This window comes from Mesoplodon densirostris, chromosome 8 (genome assembly GCF_025265405.1).
Source record: "Mesoplodon densirostris isolate mMesDen1 chromosome 8, mMesDen1 primary haplotype, whole genome shotgun sequence".
Taxonomy (NCBI): Eukaryota; Metazoa; Chordata; class Mammalia; order Artiodactyla; family Ziphiidae; genus Mesoplodon; species Mesoplodon densirostris.
In genome coordinates, this window is record NC_082668.1 from 83,864,395 (window position 1) to 83,883,191 (window position 18,797).

The following is an 18,797-nucleotide window of genomic DNA, read 5'->3' on the forward strand; positions in this document are numbered from 1 at the left end:
CTCACAGTCTTCCCTGTTTCAATAAAAACAGCAAGTCATTCTTCCATTTGTTCATGCCAGAAACTTTGGAGTCACCCTCCCATGTCCCCTCTCTCTCACACTCCATATCAAGTCCATCCTATTGGCTCATCCAGCTCAACTGCTACCACAGAGTGAGCCATCACTAAGAACTTTCTAATTAGATTGCTTCTTCCACATTGCTTCCCAAGAGTCCTTCCTCAATAGAGCAATAAAGGATCCTTTTAAAATAAAAATCAGGTGAAGGCACTTCGTTCAATACCCACTAATAATTTCCCAATTGGTACAGAAAAGCTGAAGTCCTTGTAATGACTTCTAAGGCCATTGGCGACCTGGCCCCTAGATTTCTCTGACCACCTCCTTCTCCAGGTGTGGAGCAGAGTGAGCCACACTGGCCTTCACACTGCTCCTCAAATGTGCCACCTCAGAGTGGTTGCCCTTGCTGTCCCTGTCCCTGGAATGCTCTTCCAATAACTTAATGTCTTACCCCATCATCTTCTTCAGGTCATTTCTCAAATGTCACCTTTTCAGTGAGCTCCTCCTTGACCTCCCCCACCCCACCTCAACAATTCCTATCCCTCTTCCCAGCTTGATCTTTATGATCAGCATTTAATCACTCTCTAACATACCACAGAGTTGGCCTCTTTACCTTGTTTATTGTTGCTTCCACCAGGTTTGACTCTAAGGGCAAGGATATTTTTTCCTCCTGTTTTGCTCACTTCCGTGTCTCCAGAACAAAGTCTGTCTCATAGAAGTTTCTCAATAAATACGTGTTGAGTGAATGAAATGAACCAAATACGGCCTTCTTCATTTGCAAATAAAAGGCCTTGATAAACTTGGACTAGGAGAGTATGTAAAGCTTGGGCCATTCCAATCTTAAGAGACAATGTAAGTACAACTAAGGGAAGCGGCCTAGTTCATAAGATGTTTATCAGTCATTATGTCTTGCTATATACCACAAAAAATTTAGCAAGTTTACTCTTTTGTAATGTTATAATATTTCTGCCAGAGAAGAAAGGAAGCCTGCGCTCACAGAGAAAAGTGTGAGTTAGTTGTCATCACTGCCAGTTCTGTTAGGGACAAAAGCAGAAGGCAGCTCATCTCACACGGGCAGAAGCAGAGTCAGGTCCATATGGCAGGCACTTGGTGGAACACGCCTCTCACTAAGGTTAACTCATGTTAACAAGGGGGTCAGACAGGGTGGCACCAGGCTGACCTTATCGGTAATCAGAACATTAAACTTCTTCCATACCAGTTGGTAAATAGCTGCAGCCACCAATCTCCTCTCATTACCCTGGTCCCTCCTACAGAACTCTTCAGACGTCTCCATAATCCAGCATGAAAAGATTTAAAGCCTGCCACCCAAACCCAGATTTTGAATCAGAGTCACTGAAGTCAATTTTGATTAAATCAGAGGGTCACGCCCCCCCAACCCCATGGGTGGGCCTTCAACTGCTGCTTGGACCTCTGAAATAATTAGGAGAAGGGCCCTTGGCGACACAGAGCTGAGAAAGAAATGTAGTGATGGATCAGCAGTAGTTAAATATCATTTTGAATAGGACATAAAGTTTAAATTAAAATCTTCTTATTGATGATATGTCTCTGTGTTCAGAAACCTTCACTTACTATCTTATAAAAGTAAGAAATTTAGGGATTGCTAGGGAGAAGGCCAAAATTCTCCTAAAACAATATGACACTTCATTTTTTAAAATATTGATCTAAAACATCAAAAGCAGTAGAAGACATCATTTTATTTCTTGATGAGTTTACTTCTGTCAAGCCCTATTCAAGCATGCCCCATTCCTATCACAGACATAGTTTATCAGTAGGAACACAGTAGGTGAACAATAAGTAATTGGTGAATGCATGAAGTCATGGCAGCATTTGATTTTCCTTCTAATTCCATACTGAAATCATGTTTCTTATGTTTGGACCGATTGCTTTCACGTAGTCGGAAAACAACCCGTGTTCCCCTTTAGGTCAGGCTCCCAGCCACTGTCATTTATTGGTCTGTTACCTGATAAAAGCAGTCACAACATGAATTTCTCAGACAGTAGTATCTGTTTAGGAGTTAGAGCTCTTAAATTCTGGTTATAATATAATAAAGCAAATAGCACAGAGATAAAAAAGGGAGGAATGTATATACAGAGGCTCACAAATTTATATGGACCTAATAACTCAAAGACAATAAAAATAAACTCATATATTTCATTTATCACCCTAGAGGTCTTAAAATAAGCTAACATTTTTTTGTACAGGATATTTATATTTCTATGGATAAAGAATTTAAAATTTGTCCAAATACACATATTTCAGTGTTACAAATGCTAAAACAGTTTTAATAGCATTTGTGGACAGTTGAGGGGATGCACGTTAGATGGGCAAAGACATGAACGTCTTGGGGGAGCACATGCTTTATAACCTTATTCCGTAAGATTTACCCCCTTCCTCTATTATACGGGCATGTCATGAAAGCAAATGGACTTATGTTTCCAGACCAGCAACTGGATCACAGGGACTAAGAACGAAGACCTTTGAAGAGGACATGATTGTCACTCCATGTGACCAGGTCAACTATGTTACCTGCATCACTAGATTCAATGCTATAATCAATGGTAAGAGCTTACTAACTTGGTGACAAAAATGTAAATTTAACAACTGACATAAGATGGGCCAATGCAGGAGTTCTGAAGGAATAAGAATGGTGAGTTAGGGCTTCCCTGGTGGCGCAGTGGTTGAGAGTCCGCCTGCTGATGCAGGGGACACGGGTTCGTGCCCCGGTCTGGAAAGATCCCACATGCTGCAGAGCGGCTGGGCCCGTGAGCCATGGCCGCTGAGCCTGCGCGTCCGGAGCCTGTGCTCCGCAACGGGAGAGGCCACAACAGTGAGAGGCCCGCGTACCGCCAAAAAAAAAAAAAAGAATGGTGAGTTTAATCAGCGTAGATTAGTGAAAGGAATATAAGTTTTGTTCTGAGATATGAGTGATATTAGTATTAGCATTCAAGGAAATAGCTTAATATACATTTCTTGTTGTCCTGTAAGACAGAGAGACAAGAGTTTTTAAATTTATTTTGTGTGTGTGTGTGTTTAAGGAGACGTAGAAAAGAATTTCAATCAGCTAAGCAGCAGTCAAAAGAAAATCAAACTTGGGAGTTATTTTGTGTTAACTAAAACATTGCTAATAAGACTAAAATGGAAGAACCCCAGGATACTATGTCTACAGAAAACATCCTTCTCTTGGGTAAAAGCCTGCAAGAAAGAAGGGGCATTTGAGGTAGAAGATCTAGGTGTTCCTAAATAGATTGTAGCCAAGAAAACTGGCGTGTACTGTGGGATACGTGTAGAATATACGGATCCAGCACACAAGCTTGCTAAGAAGTGGACGTACTAAAATACTGCAGTTATTTAAGTAAACACGTCATGAGTTCCCATATAAAATGTTGAAAGAAAGAAAGAAAGAAGGGCAAGGGAGGCCCCCATGCATTCTGAAGCCCCGTTTTGTTCTGTGCACTTCAGGAATATGCTCCTTAATAGGCTCCCAATAGCTCTACTCTTGCATTTCTCAGGATTGAGGTACCCAGGATTTTGAGTGTGACTTTGTCTAATTGGCGAGAAGCTTACAGAGGGTTTGCAAGTTGGAAGGCAGCCAGTGTAATGGTTACCAAACACATGAGCTTTGGAGTCGATGCCAGGGCTTGAACGGGGAACGTGGCATTTATTGTCCCTGCAACCTTCTGCCTCCTTCTCCACAAACTGGGAAAAGTAACAGTACCTGCTTCCTAGGGGCTGGGTGCTCACGTGAAATGACCTGCGTAAGGCACTTAGTGCTGCACCTAGTATACAGTACATGCTCCATAAGTAGTAGCTAATGTTATTACATGTAATTTATCCATTTTCAAATATGTGAAAGTGTAAAAAAAATAAGCAAATGATAGTTGTAGTGTAGAGGTTAGAGTAAAAAGTGCGGATAAAAGGAGGTACTTATTCTAAGACTGTGCTTTCTTTAGTGATGGCAGTGGTGGGAGTCCTATTAGGGTGAGTCTCAGTTATAATCAACCTTAAACAACTTAGGAACTTGTGCTTAGTCCACTGCACAAGCTAAATCCACTGTGTGTAAAACTCCACCTTTAAGTCACCTCAGGCAGCTTCATCATACCTTAAAGGAGTTTAATAAAAGCTAAATATTTAACACCAGTTTGTTAATTCTTAGTGAGGGGTACAGGGAAGTGAATTATAGTATATAAATCTGAAATATTTCATACATTTAATGTGAACAATTAAAATGAAAGAAATGCTTAGAACTGTCTTTAGCTTTTACCACCTAGACAAGGTACATTTCCTTTGGTCAAATTATGACTGAAAAATTTTAAAAGGAGTTGATATCAAGTTATATTTAAGTCCAAAGGATTTACAACACAAGAAAACAGACAGGTTTCTTCTTACTATGGGAAAAGCACTTTGGTTAATAATTAGAGATATTCAATTATTTACTTTAGTTAGAGTCACTAAGTCTGCCTGCCTTCAGCAAAAACTGCACCTCTAACAGGAATCTACATCACTGAATTTTACAGTCTGTGAAAAGAAAAATACTGCACAGAGAAACAGAATTCACTAATGAAAGTGGCAAGGTCAAGTTGAAAACCATGCCAGATAGTTAATCCTTCATAATTCACATCCAGATCAGAATTCACTGGTTCAAAATGGAACTAAATTTAGCTGAAGAAAATAGAATTGAATGGTATTCAATAGATTTACTTAGTACTAGCTCTGTACTTGTTATTAGATCACTTATTAATCACAGTTGAATTATAAGATGCGGGTCACTGAAATCAATATATTCTGATTAAGAGTGAAGAATACAAATAGGAAAATAATTTAAAAAAAGATTGAATCAAAGGATGGAAATACAGTGGCCCAACTTCAATCAATGACATCGTTAAATGTTTCTTTTTTTGTTTTGGTTGCGTTGGGTCTTTGCTGCTGTGTGCAGGCTTTCTCTAGTTGTGGCGAGCAGGGGCTATTCTGCGTTGTGGTGCACAGGCTTATTGCGGTGGCTTCTCTTGTTGTGGAGCGTGGGCTCTAGGAGCACAGGCTTCAGTAGTTGTGGCACTTGGGCTCAGGAGTTGTGGCTCCCAGGCTCTAGAGCACAGGCTCAGTAGGTTTGGCCCACAGGCTTAGCTGCTCTGCGGCATGTGGGATCTTCCCGGACTAGGGATCAAACCCATGTCCCCTGCATTGGCCGGCAGATTCTTAACCACTGCACCACCAGGGAAGTCCTGTTAAATGTTTCTATTAGAAGCTTTTGGATTCTAGTTTGTTTATAATACGATTTCCTGTGTGAGGAGGAGTTGGGTTAAAGAGAGCTTAAGCAATTTCATAAAACTGTCTTAAAACTCACATAATTTTCTTTTCTTTTTAAGGGATAGACTCCCATTATCTTTCTCCAATGCAGACATTCTCAATAAATGCTATAAAATATTATAAAATACCTTATAATTGACATTAGGGTTTCCTAACTTACTATGAATTAGACATTAGTATCCTAATGACTGAACTTTCACATAACTGAAGGTCAAGCTTTAACTCTTAACTCTTGATAGAAGAATTCTAAAATAATTTCACAACTTAAACAACAAATCAATTTTCTTAAATGTCAAAACATATAATTATTATACCATAGTGAACATAATATAGAAGTATAAGATATTCTACTGAATTTCAAAATAGGCAAAGCTCTGAAGGTAAGTTTTTCTTACTACAGTGAAATCAGTTTTATTATTAATTTGATCATAAAATTAGCACAATCTCTTATGAGACACAAACAGTCATACATTGATGAGGAAAAAAAGAAAAGAAAAATTACTATAAATCTCAGCTAATACAGGTCACCTCATAGAAGTTTTGGTGTCCAGCCTTTTACCTTATACCTATACACACACACACACACACACACACACAAATGCACACGTGTTGTGACGTATTGGATGAAAGCATACATGCCAGTTTCTTTCTTTCTTTTTAATGTTTTTTTCAGGCAACATGTTATCTTTTGGTGGGTCCAGAGCAAGTTTATTTTGCTGCCTTGAATCTCCTTGTTCTACACCATTTTGCCCCTTGGACAGCACTTCCTCCAGACTCCTAAAAATCTAGGACTTATATATTCTATTTTCTTACTCTGTCTATAAACCTGTTTTAACATCATTTACAGCACTGAAAGTCTTGCTTAGGTCAACTTAGATTTTAAAAAGTCATCAGTGAATGGGTATAAAAAGTGGGGGGGGGGGTGACACTCCAGGTACCAGATGATTGTAATTAGGGAAAGAAGCGATAGGGCAGCAGTATCAGCACCTGGAGCTCTTAAATCCACGCTATGTAAGCAGGCAACTGTTCTGCCAATTTTAAGGGTGTTTATCAATCTGCTGAAATAAATTCTACGAGAGGAAGCAATGAGATTAGAGCTGGATTCACTTACAGGTATCTAAATAACCACCACTGCTCTTCACTTGTGACTTTTTGAGTTACTAACAAAATTAAATCTCTTCAGAGGATTCTGAGTGGCTGCGCTTGCCACTAGGTTTCTCTCAAAATCATCTAGTTTTAAACTCACGATTAGTCAGTGATAACATCTGTGTTCTCTGGTTAACAAACCCATTAACCTGAGTGTATCTTCCTCAAATTTTCTGTCTTCAACATCTTTTAAGTGATGCCCAAAACACTTGTGCTGACTTTGGTGTTACAGTTAGGAGTTCAGGGAGAAAGATCTCAGTTAGTCAATGTTTCATTTTGCTATTGTTCTTTAGGGTTCAAAAATCTTTAGAGGAGTAATACCAAGACTAGATAGCACTGTCTGGTAACACTGATCAAACCAAAGTTCCCTGCAGCAAAGCACTTTCATCTGTTAAAGGCCAATTTTAAATGACAACAACAACTTCTATAAAAAAAAAAAGATTTTATAATCTTTAAAAGAGTTGATTTTATAATCTATAAAAGAGTTGAAAAAAGAGTTTTGGAAATTTAATTACAAAACGTTATTCTACAGAGGAGAAACCCAAACCATAAAGAAGTTCAATGGCTTGTTCTTCAAGGTAGAAGATGAAGAAGACAATGAGAAAGAGGACCAAAAGCAAAGAAGAATAGGCGTATTACAGATCCAAGACTCTCTCTCAAACCAGACTAGGGTTCTTCTGCCACAATATAATTATTTCCAGCCCTTCTCCACGCATATCAGAATAAAACCAAAACACGAATTTTACAACCTGTGTTACACATATTCTTGCAAGGGTTTTACATTCTCTCCCTGAGGCAATCTGCTTTCATTTCATCAACACTCCAATACTTTGAGAAAGCGTGTAACCAAATCTTATTAGTGGTAATCCCTTATAACATTTTTTAAATGCCCGAAGATGAGGGCCTGAGTAGTATATCTTGAATGAAAAAAGACAAAATGAACCAGGAAAAAGCAGAGATCAGGATCAAGTTAAAAAGAGGATGATGGTGGGTTTCCCTGGTGGCACAGTGGTTAAGAATCTGCCTGCCAATGCAGGGGACATGGGTTCAAGCCCTGGTCCGGGAAGATCCCACATGCCACAGAGCAACTAGGCCTGTGCACCACAACTACTGAGCCTGAGCTCTAGAGCCCGTGCGCCACAACTACTGAAGCCTACGTGCCTAGAGCCCGTGCTCCGCAACAAAGACAAGGCACCGCAATGAGAAGCCCGCGTAACCATGGTTCTCTGCGGTCATAGTGATCAAACAGAGGGGTCTGATCAAACAGAGGGGAGCAGGGCAGGAGAATACTCATCTATAGGTAACTGATTTAGGGCCTCAATGAGAGTAAAGGAGAAATCAAGGGAACAAGCTGGGGCCAACTCAGTTCATCCCAGAAAGAGAGTTAAGGCTGTATGGCAGACATTATCCAAGTGACCTCACCATTTTATCACTGTGGCTCCAGGAAAGGGGCCAGCTTCTCTCCACCCTGACCTCTGTTAACATGCTGGTTACCAGAGAAAGGCATGTCTTTGAAACCATGAGGTCCCAAATGTCACAGTGGTAGAAAGGCTAAGTAAACTTCATACTATGAGAACTTGTAAAGGAAGACCCTAACACTGATTATTTTCAATGATATTTTATTAACTCAGTATACGTATTTCAGAGAGGAAAGCTATATAAGGAGGATAAATCCACACAAATTCCATAAATGAACTATTGTTCTTTGAATAGTATTGTTCTTTAAAATTTAGCAACTTTATAATGAGCATAGCTCTTTACATTTAGGTCAGAGGTAAAGCTGGCAGAAACCTAAAAAGTAATTGTTCAGAGGATTTTCGTGAGCATTAAATGAGCAATGTGGTTGAGCCTTGTCTGAAATATTAGTAAGTGATATATAAGCATTAGTCATTACTTCTGCTCTTGTGATTATGACCCTTTGAAAATCTGATGAAAACTACAATACAAAGTATGTCTTATATCTGGGAAAGCCTTAAAAGAGGAGGAATATTAAATATTATACTGCGCTGGTGCATTTCTCTACTGAATGAAACAAGTCATATTTTTGGAAGTACAGACAGCTGTATCCCGTATATCAAGCTGAAAATGCCATGACAACCACTGTTCCTAGGCAATTGGAGAATTATGTGTGTGGTCCTCTTTCTATATAATATAAGTGGAGAGTGGAGGCAAAAAAAAAAATCAAATGTTATGAGATAACCTGGAGAAAAAAACTAAAAAGGGGTGTATCTCTTAAAAATTATAAATATATGCTCTATTACAACAACCTTAATGACTGCATAAAATGACTAGATTAAACTCATTAAGTGAAGCTAAGACCAAATATACTTGCACATTTCAAAATCATATAACAATCTATCATCTTATCTGCTTGTAAAGCATGATAAATATTAAAAGATGAAATTGGGTAAAAGATGAAAAATGTCAAATATTTTTAAAGAAACAAATCAGCTGTTAAAAAACTAACACTCTAAGTATTAAATTTCACTTGCATAAGAGTATATGGCAAAGAATTTCAATTTCTCAACATTTGAGTGTTTGCAGCAGAATGCAAAATGAGACCAAGTGAAATGCCCAATCAAAAGCATTCCTTATTGTGCTCCCAGCCAAAAGCCAATATCTTAAAGAAAACGAGGTGCCATGCTAGTAGCCCGGGAAAAACAATTCACTGCTGTATACTCACATAACCAAGCAGCAAAGCCATACCAAATATGAAAAAATGAAGAATTCTCCAAAAGGTTCTGTGAATTCAATGGGTCAAGATTACCTACAGCTTCTGTCCAACTCTTCTTCCTCTTCTTCAAATGTAAAATAGGCATAAAAGGTTAATTTGTCAATAATACTAGGACATCCTTTGGCCACTGATTTCATTAAATGTGCTCTTCACAGATACTTGGTCAGCAGACACGGGACGGAAACTGGATTTCTGAACTTAGTTTCAATCCCAGAATTCTAAGTCACTTTTAATTTAAGTCAATGCCACTGCATTTCTGACTTCTGTCACGTATGAAGTAAATGACAATCTTATGTAAATAACTATATGCATTTTATGCAGTAATACATGTGATCTAGTCCATGTAAATGACAACATGAGCCAGCTCTTACATATGTTGTTGTGCAAATGGCATTTCACATCTTCAGGCAGAATCATGTTCACAAAGTGCTTAAAGAGTACCAGGAAAAACTGCCAGAAATTTTCTAATTGGATAGTTTTCTCTTCCAAATGAACATTTCCATAGAAGACAATGTATTTCACCTTTACAAAGAAAATGACATGAGATCTGAAACCATGTGAAAAGAGTACAGGGAGATTCAGGGACATACAAAGGACACTGTAGCAATGACAGTAAACTATGTAGTCTTTAAAATATATTCTTTAGGTTGGTAGAATTTTAGATGCAGAAATGTTCCCCAAAAAGGTTAAGATAAATTATCTTACTAACTGGGATCATCATTGAATCCTCTTTGGAAACTGCACAATCGGTTGCCAAAATTAGCTCAGAAAATCAACAGCCTTTTATGTGAATATTTTCAGTTGATGCTCCAAAATCCTATCCAAATACCTTAATTTGCCAGTATTGAGAAATGCCTTAGAGGAAAGAGGCAAATTATTAAATATAGACAGCCAAAAAGCATGAAATAGATGTGGTTGACAATATTCTTTCCAAGCTACAGATAGACTGACTTATCTGTAAGCCTAAGGCAAATATAATATCAATGACTACTTAAAAGAACATTAAGATAAAAGCTCAAAATGAATAAAACTGTGCTAATTATAAATCACTTTGTTATGCATTACTGTTATTTATCTCTCTAGCTCTGTTTTCAGGCACTTCACCCACAAGAGATAAGCATCATTTACTATTTCTAATATAATGTAACTATTTCCAATATTTTCTTTCTGCTTTATTCAAAGGACTCTTCGGGGGAAAAAAAATTGGGAAAATCAAAATGCGGTAGTTCTGTTAAACAGCGCACCCTTGTGGTTTATCTTACCACCTAAACAATAAAAATTACAGGATAAAGATATATCCAAAATTCTTCATGGACTTGGAAATGATTTTGCCGAGGTTTTTTCCAGTAATTTTTTCCCCAGCTTGGCATTACTTTTAATCAGTAAAAATAGTGCCTTTTTAAAATTTCAAATTCAAAATGAAATTGTTAAAATAGATATAAAATGTCTACAGTGATAATGACTCTTTGATTTTAAATTTCAAAGAAGCAAACAGTAAAATCAGTAAAATTCATCTCTAAACTTATGTTTTGCTGAGTTTCCTGAATATTTTCATCTAACACTATAAAACATTTCAATTCACGGCTCAATTTTATTTATATGCATTATGTAATGCACACTACCTTTTAGTTATTAGTCCTTAACCTTTCAATACAACCTTGCCAAAATTCTGGCTTTTTTGTAAAAGCTTAAGAAGAATATTGCCAAGAATTACTTGGGCCAATTACTATAAAAGTAAATGTAAGCAATTTTTAAGCTATCCAAGTACTTCTGAAAATTTACCAGATCTACACATGAAATACTAAAACTTTACTGGATAGACATTCTCATTGTATATATCAATACTACACCTGACTGTGTGAAAGCTGTGGTTAAAAGTTTACTTATCAATTCTCTTGAACACCTATTATGTTACAGAATTTCTCTGTGAAACACAATTCCCAGCCTCTGGTTTGGAAGAAAAAAAAAGGGGGGAAATTTAACAATGCTATAAGTTTTAAACAATAAAATAACCTTAATGTTTATGTTTAGAGGATGGGGTACCCACCCCATAACATGTTATATCCATCAATGGAATATTTATTATGCAGCTTTTAAAAAGGGAAGCCCTTTATGTACTGATAAGGATATCAAAAATACATCATTCAGTATCAAAAAGTGAGGTATAACATAATGCATATAACATGTGACCATCTGAGAAAAAAGTCATATGTAGGTTGAATATTGGCTTGAGTATATATAAATTATGTCTGGAAGAATATACAAGAAACTGTAGGTGGTTGCCTCTGGGCATAAGAATTTGGCTAGAGGCAGGGTAGGAAAGGAGAATTTTCACTGTGTTTTCCTTTTCATCTTTAGAAATATATATCATATGAATATACTACCTGCACATATACATAAATTAAAACAAAATAAAAAGGCACAAGAGAGACAAATTCAGAGAAAGTAAGATCACTCCATCTGATAAGGGGCTAATATCCAAAATATATAAAGAACTCACACAACTCAATAGCCAAAAAAAGCAATTAAAAAATGGGCAGAGGAACTGAATAAATATTTTTCCAAAGAAGATTTACAAATGGTCAATAGGTACATGAAATGGTGTTTAACATCATTAATCATCAGGGAAGTACAAATCAAAATTACATTAAGATACCACCTCATACCTGTTAGAATGGCTGTCATCAAGAATATAAGAGCTACGTGCTGGCAGAATGTGGAGAAAAGGGGATCCCTGTGCACTCTTAGTGGGGATGTAAATTGGTGCAGCCACTATGGAAAACAGTATGGAGGTCCATCAAATAATTAAAAATAGAACTACCACATGATCCAGGAATTGCACTTCTGGGTATGTATCCAAAGGAAATAAAAATAGGATACTGAAAAGATACCTGCACTCCCATGTTTACTGAACCATTATTCACAATAGCCAAGATACAGAAACAACCAAAGTGTCCATGTATGGATGAATGGACAAAGAAGATGTGATATGTTAAAAAATAAATATATGTGATACACACGTGTGCACACACACACACACAGAGAGGAATATTATTCATCCATGAGAAAGAAGGAAATCCTGCCCTTTGTGACAACATGGATGGACCTTGAAGGCATTACACTAAATGAAATAAGCCAGACAAAGAATGGCAAATACTGCATGGTATCACTTATATGTGGAATCTAAAAAAATCAAACTCATAGAAACAGAGAGTAGAAAAGGTGGCCTGGGGCTAGGCGGTCGGGGAAATAGCAATTGGTAAAAGAGGGCAAACTTTCAGCTATAAGATGAATAAGGTCTGAGGATCTAATGTAAAACATAGTGACTATAGTTGACAACATTGTATTATATAATTGAAATTCGCTAAGAGAGCAGAACTTTAATATTCTTACCAAAAAAAAAGATAATATGTGAAGTGATGGATATGTTAATTAAATAGTGAGAATTTTTTCACAATGTATTTCAAATGACCACAATGTGTACTTTAAATAGCTTACAATTTTATTTGTCAATTATATGTCAATACAACTAGAAAGAAAGAGAGAAAGGGAGGGGAGGAGGGAGGGAGAGAGTGAGGGGAGGAGGGAGGGAGAGAGGGAGGGAGGGAGGGGGGAAGGAGGGAAGGAAGGAAGGAAGGAAGGAAGGAAGAAAGAAAGAAAGAAAGGAAGGAAAGAAGGAAGAAAGGAAGGGAGGGAGGGAGGAAAGCAGAGCCCTCCATACCCACCAAATTGTTATGCTGGTAGAGGACCTTGAACGCCTAGAAAATAACAGCCAGCTATCCAAAGTTTCTGAACTGGGAAGTGACAATTATAAAATATAAATGTGGCAGCTTGCCACATACTTTGTCTTCTGAAGACAAGAAGGGGCAAGACAAGTTAAGTACTGACCTTCTCCTTACCCTCCTGGCCCTGGATTTCCCTGAGGCATGTTTTTAGCAGAGGGAATGGAAGAAAGGGACAAGGAGATATTGTGAAGGGAGACTGAATGAAGGGTTGGTCACTAATTGGATGTGAAAAGAAAAATAAAGAACATCAAAGATGATCTTGAGCTTTTTAATCTGAGAGGAAAAAAAGTGAGGTTGATTTTAAATACGTTGATTTCCAGGTAGTGATGAGTCAATAAGCAACCGTGAGCTCAAACTGCAAGTGGAACAATATTGGGATTGGAATACAAAGCTGACGTATTCATTTCATAGGGCTGCTGTAACAAATTGCCATGACTGGGCAACTTCAAACAATAGAAGTTTATTCTACCATAGTTCTGGAAGCTAGTAGCCTGAAATCAAGGTGTCAGCAGGGCCATATCCCTCAGAAGGCACTGGGGGAGAATCCTTCCTTGCCTCCTCCAGCTTCTGGTGGCTTCTGGCATCCTTTGGCTTGTGGCAGCACTACTGCAGTCTCCGTCTCTGTCATCACATGGCCTACTCCTTTGTGTCTTTGTGCCCATCTCCCCTCTTATACCGACACCAGTCATTGGATTTGAGCCCAACTTAAGTCCAGGATTATCTCATCTCTAGATCCTTGACTTGGATGTATCTTTTGGGGGGACACTATTCAAAACACTACAACAAAAAACTCAACAAAGAATAGATGTTTTCTCTGAAAGAGTAAATAGAGGCTAAGACCGTGGATTCAGGTAGCTCCAAATTTAGAAAATGGGTAAAGGAAGTGGTGGCAAAAAAAAATAGAAGAAACCTCCGATATAAGAAGAGAATTAGGACCAAGGAAGAGAGAAAGGACTTCCCTCGTGGTCCATGGGTTAAGACTCCATGCTTCTACTGTAGGGGGCACAGGTTCGATCCCTGGTCGGGGAACTAGGATCCCATACGCCACACGGCACAGCACCCCCCCCCCAAATAAAGGAAGAAAGAGAAATCAAGACCAAAGGGTGATCTATTCCATCAAATATGACAAAGAACTTAAGAAAATAAGTGCTGGGATGCCTGGGAAGGGAAGAATTCATATGAGCATACACATGTACATGTACACATACCCACACACACACAATCACACACAGAACCACAGCTTAATTATTAAGAATTTTTGTAATGAATAAATTTTAAAAAGTGGTTCTTCAGCTTCACTAGGGAAAAACAAATAATTCCAGGTCCTACTAAACAATACATCAAAGAACTATCCAGATGTTCAGATCAAAGGAAAAAATAACTAGACAATTATATAAGGATGTCTAGTTTGCCAAAGGCAACATACTAAAAAAAAAAAAATAGTCCTTAACGTGGGGGCATCAACTGGTCGTAGAGCGGAGAGTGGGAATCAAAAGAAATGGCTTTTGTCGAGGTCACTGGTAGCATGGCCTAGAATTTTAAGAAGCTGACTGTTAGAAAGACAACATAGACCTCTTCAGGCTCCCAACACAAAGGACATTTACTGGAATAGATTGGATGAAGTCATCTGGAATAAAGGTTTGTGAGCAGGGGCTAAGATGTATTTCTATATAAAGAAAAAGACAGACTTTGGTAACCACTCATGAGTATGATAAGTTATACTCTTACAGTGCAGTTTTATGGTAATTAAAAATATAAAACAATCCTGAAAGTGCTACCTTTTAAATGGTTCACTATGAAGAAATGCAAACTAGTTATGGCCACAAAATGAGGTCTCTGGGACCCTGACTTGGTCCTTGCCTCTCTCCTTGCTCAAGCTCTGTTTCTTGCGCATGCCCAGACTTGCCACAGCCCTGACATTCACCGCATCTTTCAACGGGATTCCACATGCTTTTTAAGGCTGAATCCAACTACCAAGCAGTTACCCTGGAAAATTCTGTAGTAAATGATTCTATCATTTGAAAAAATAACTATCCTCCTGATGGGCAAGGGGAGACTTTATACCACAACCGTTAGACAAGAGACCCTTATAGAAATAAGAAGACAGTTTAATAGATGATTTTCCAAATAACTACCGAGTTCCAACGTTTTTTATGCTCATTTCTATCTAATCCAGTTGCTACTTTCTAAAGACACATATGAGAGCTTATCAATTACAATTAAAAACTATAGTTAAAATTTTTCTAAGGTTAAGGAAGTACAGAAATGTTTATTAGTTGGTTGAGAAGTGTTCATTTACTTGAGCACTGAATTTACTAAGCTTCCAAGGGGGAAATAAAACCCTTCAACTAGATACAAGAAAACTTCTCGGTTTCTCAAATACCTCAAAATAAAATTTGCTCTCAGAGTTACTTAAATCATTTGATTACAAGCAACAAAACGTATGGTCTCATTTTCAATCACATTTACTTAAAACTTCCTTGTAATTCACCTGAATAAAGCAAGGAATGTACAGACTTCATAGGCATGAAAACTTGTTTGCAAATGGATTTCTACAAAACAGCATGCTCCAGGAAAATTTGGGATTAAAGAGAGCAATAGTGAGAATGTTTGAGAAAAAGGTACACTTAGAACAGTGCCTTGAATATAAAAGTATATGATAGTAACTACAATATATGCTATATAAAGACTCTTTTTTATTATAGAGTATTTATGTATCAGGCAGACACAAGGATTCCCCCCCACCCCGAGAATCTCAGAGTCAGGTCAAGACCTGACTATATCTAGTTAGAAACCTACGAATGCAACATAAAAATTTGTTGTTGTTTAAAAAAAAAAAAAAAAAGTGTTCAAAAGTAAGTATTTCGGGCTTCCCTGGTGGCGCAGTGGTTGAGAGTCCGCCTGCCGATGCAGGGGACACGGGTTCGTGCCCCGGTCCGGGAAGATCCCACATGCCGCGGAGTGGCTGGGCCTGTGAGCCATGGCCGCTGAGCCTGCGCGTCTGGAGCCTGTGCTCCGCAACGGGAGAGGCCACAACAGTGAGAGGCCCGCATACCGCAAAAAAAAACAAAAAAAGTATTTCCATTCCTAATACATGCATCAAGCAAGAACCTCCAGTTGGGCCTTGATAAACTAGGGTTTTAAGGTTTATGGATGATTTATTTGCTTGTATATAAAAGCTACTTAAAACTGACATATTTATTCTTTACTGAATTGCAGAACTCTACATATAGAATCTCTTCACAGTACCAATGTTATTAGTAACTAGTTATTTATCTTATTACTTATAGTAACTGTTACTATTAGCAGCCTATGTGGAAAAGGACAAGTTAGTTAAGAGGAAAAATGGATGGTCCTCTGCCCCATCCTAAAAATAAAAAACAAAACAAATTTACGTACCTCCTCTGTTTCATCCAGACTTGTGGATTTCACCATACAAGAAGCTGGCCTCTCCTGGATGTGAGCAAGGTCCTGGGGGGCTCTCTGCGACCCTGGCATTGGAGGCAGTGGAGCACGCCTCTTCTTGGGTGCATCCGATGGCAGCGTGTTTGAAATATACTGTTTGGTAATGGTATTGCTCCTCGTAAAAGTTGGACGATGCTTACTTACTAGAGGAGTTGCAGGGGCACTGGCGGTCTAATAAAGAATTGAAAAGCAAAATCTACAGGTAATTCCAAGACGAAAAGCACGTGCACTTAAAAACAGAGTAGAAGAATCTTATAAAATGCTACATAAGAAAATACATACTTGCTCCCGCTTTTTCTTACTGCGTTGAAAAAGGCTGAAAAACCCTTTATTTTCTTTATCCTTCATAAGGTCTAGGTTTTGTGATATTTGGCAGGACTCTAAAATAGAAGAAAAGCACCTTACTTTTGCTTGAGGGGTTGGTTATATGTTCACCTCCGAGGTGAACTATCCCTCAATTACCTTCCCTTGATAACTTTATCTAATGATAAAAGCTACTAATTATGCTCTACTATGAACCACGCACTCTGCTCAGCACCTCATATTTTAATTAATTCTCAAAGCAACAAGCAAATTTAGTATTATTGTTCCTGTTCCACAGCAGAGGAAACTGAAGCGACTCGAGAGTCTGTGTTTTATCCATAACTACCAACATTTCAGAAGTAAAAAGGGCACTTCGAATTAAATGATATAAAGTTGCTATCATACAGTTTGTCCCTTTGTTGATTTTGAATTATATATTTTGTCTCAGAGCTAAACTATTCTGAAATATTTAATTCTCCAAAACATGATTCATTATAATTACTCAGCATTCTGTTAAATGTTTTATAAACTTTATTTCTTTAATCCAGTGGTTCTGAACTGGTGGTGATTTTGCGCGCACACACACGCATATCCCGCCAAAGACGTCTAACAAAGCCCAGGGACAATTTCGGTTGTCACAACTGGGGGAAGGTGAAGAGAATGTGCTACTGGCATATACTGGGTACAGGCTAGTGATGCTGCTAAACAAACTACAATGCAAAAGACAGCCCCCCAGAACAAAGAATTATCTGGCCCAAAATGTCAATAGTGCCGAAATTAAATCACAATTTAAGCAGAATGGCAAACGTCAAACCTCAAAGTTGTATAGGTAATATTTCATTTTCTAAAAAGTGTTTCCTAATGTCAACTGAAAGGGCCCAAAACAATGACAAACCCAGCAGTGCTGAGTCACCCTTGCCCAGACTGTCTCTAAATACCATTTCCCACTAAAAGGGACCATCTCAGGAGCCAATGTGATATGGTTTCTCCTGGTCAAAGTCAGGACAATTTGAGCATCATAAGAATATCTCAATAAATTGAAACATAGCACATATGTTTAATTCCATGAATTCATAATGATACTAAAAAAATAACTGATTCTCACTGTCCATTGTTTTAAAAATTGATTAAGGGAAAGAATCACACTTTTATCCTGTCTTTTCTGAATTAACTCTATCTAGGTAGACAAATAGCTGACATAGGGAAATCTTTTTTAGAAATATCTCAACTGATAATTAAAGGAATATTTGTAACAGATTATATTTATTTTCTAACTCCTAATTAACCAAGACATTGGCAATGATGTTCTCAGCAGCACTATTCACAATAGCCAAAAGATGCAAACAACTTAAATGCCCATCAACAGATGAATGGATAAAGAAGATGTGGTACATATATACAATGGAATACTACTCGACCATAAAAAGAATGAAACAATGCCATTTGCAGCAACATGGATGGACCTAGAGATTATCATACTAAGTGAAGTAAGTGAGGAAGAGAGAGACAAATACCATATGATATCACTTATATGTGGAATCTAAAATATGACACAAATGAATCCACCTATGAAACAGAAGCAGCCTCACAGACATAGAGAACAGACTTGTGGTTGCTGAGATGGGAGTGGGGAGGGGGAGGGATGGAGTGGGAGTTTGGAGTCAGTAGATGCAAACTATTATATATATAGAATGTATAAACAATAAGGTCCTACTGTATAGCACAGGGAACTATATTTAATATCTTGTGATAAACCATAATGGAAAAGAATATAAAAAAGAATGTATGTATATGTATAACTGAATCACTTTGCTGTACAGCAGATATTAACACAACATTGTAAATCAACTATACTTCAGTTAAAAAAAAAAGACATAGCAAAGATTATTGATGGCTAACATCAAAAAAAGATAACTTGTTATTACAGGTCTGTTAATGGAAATACACAATACCATCCATGAAATATTCTTACCAAAAATATCTCA

General features: G+C 37.7%; 1 protein-coding gene across 9 annotated transcripts in view; it reads right to left on the bottom strand.

The window, feature by feature from the left end:
- COBLL1 (cordon-bleu WH2 repeat protein like 1) overlaps window positions 1-18,797 on the bottom strand; it is a 165,395-nt gene that overhangs the window by 24,588 nt on the left and 122,010 nt on the right. For all 9 annotated transcript variants that reach the window (XM_060107025.1, XM_060107022.1, XM_060107021.1 and 6 more), the window contains 2 exons: window positions 16,792-16,889; window positions 16,444-16,680 (listed from right to left, as the gene is read on the bottom strand). In XM_060107025.1, coding sequence (XP_059963008.1) covers window positions 16,444-16,680; window positions 16,792-16,889 — 335 coding nt within the window. The remainder of the gene's footprint in view (window positions 1-16,443; window positions 16,681-16,791; window positions 16,890-18,797) is intronic.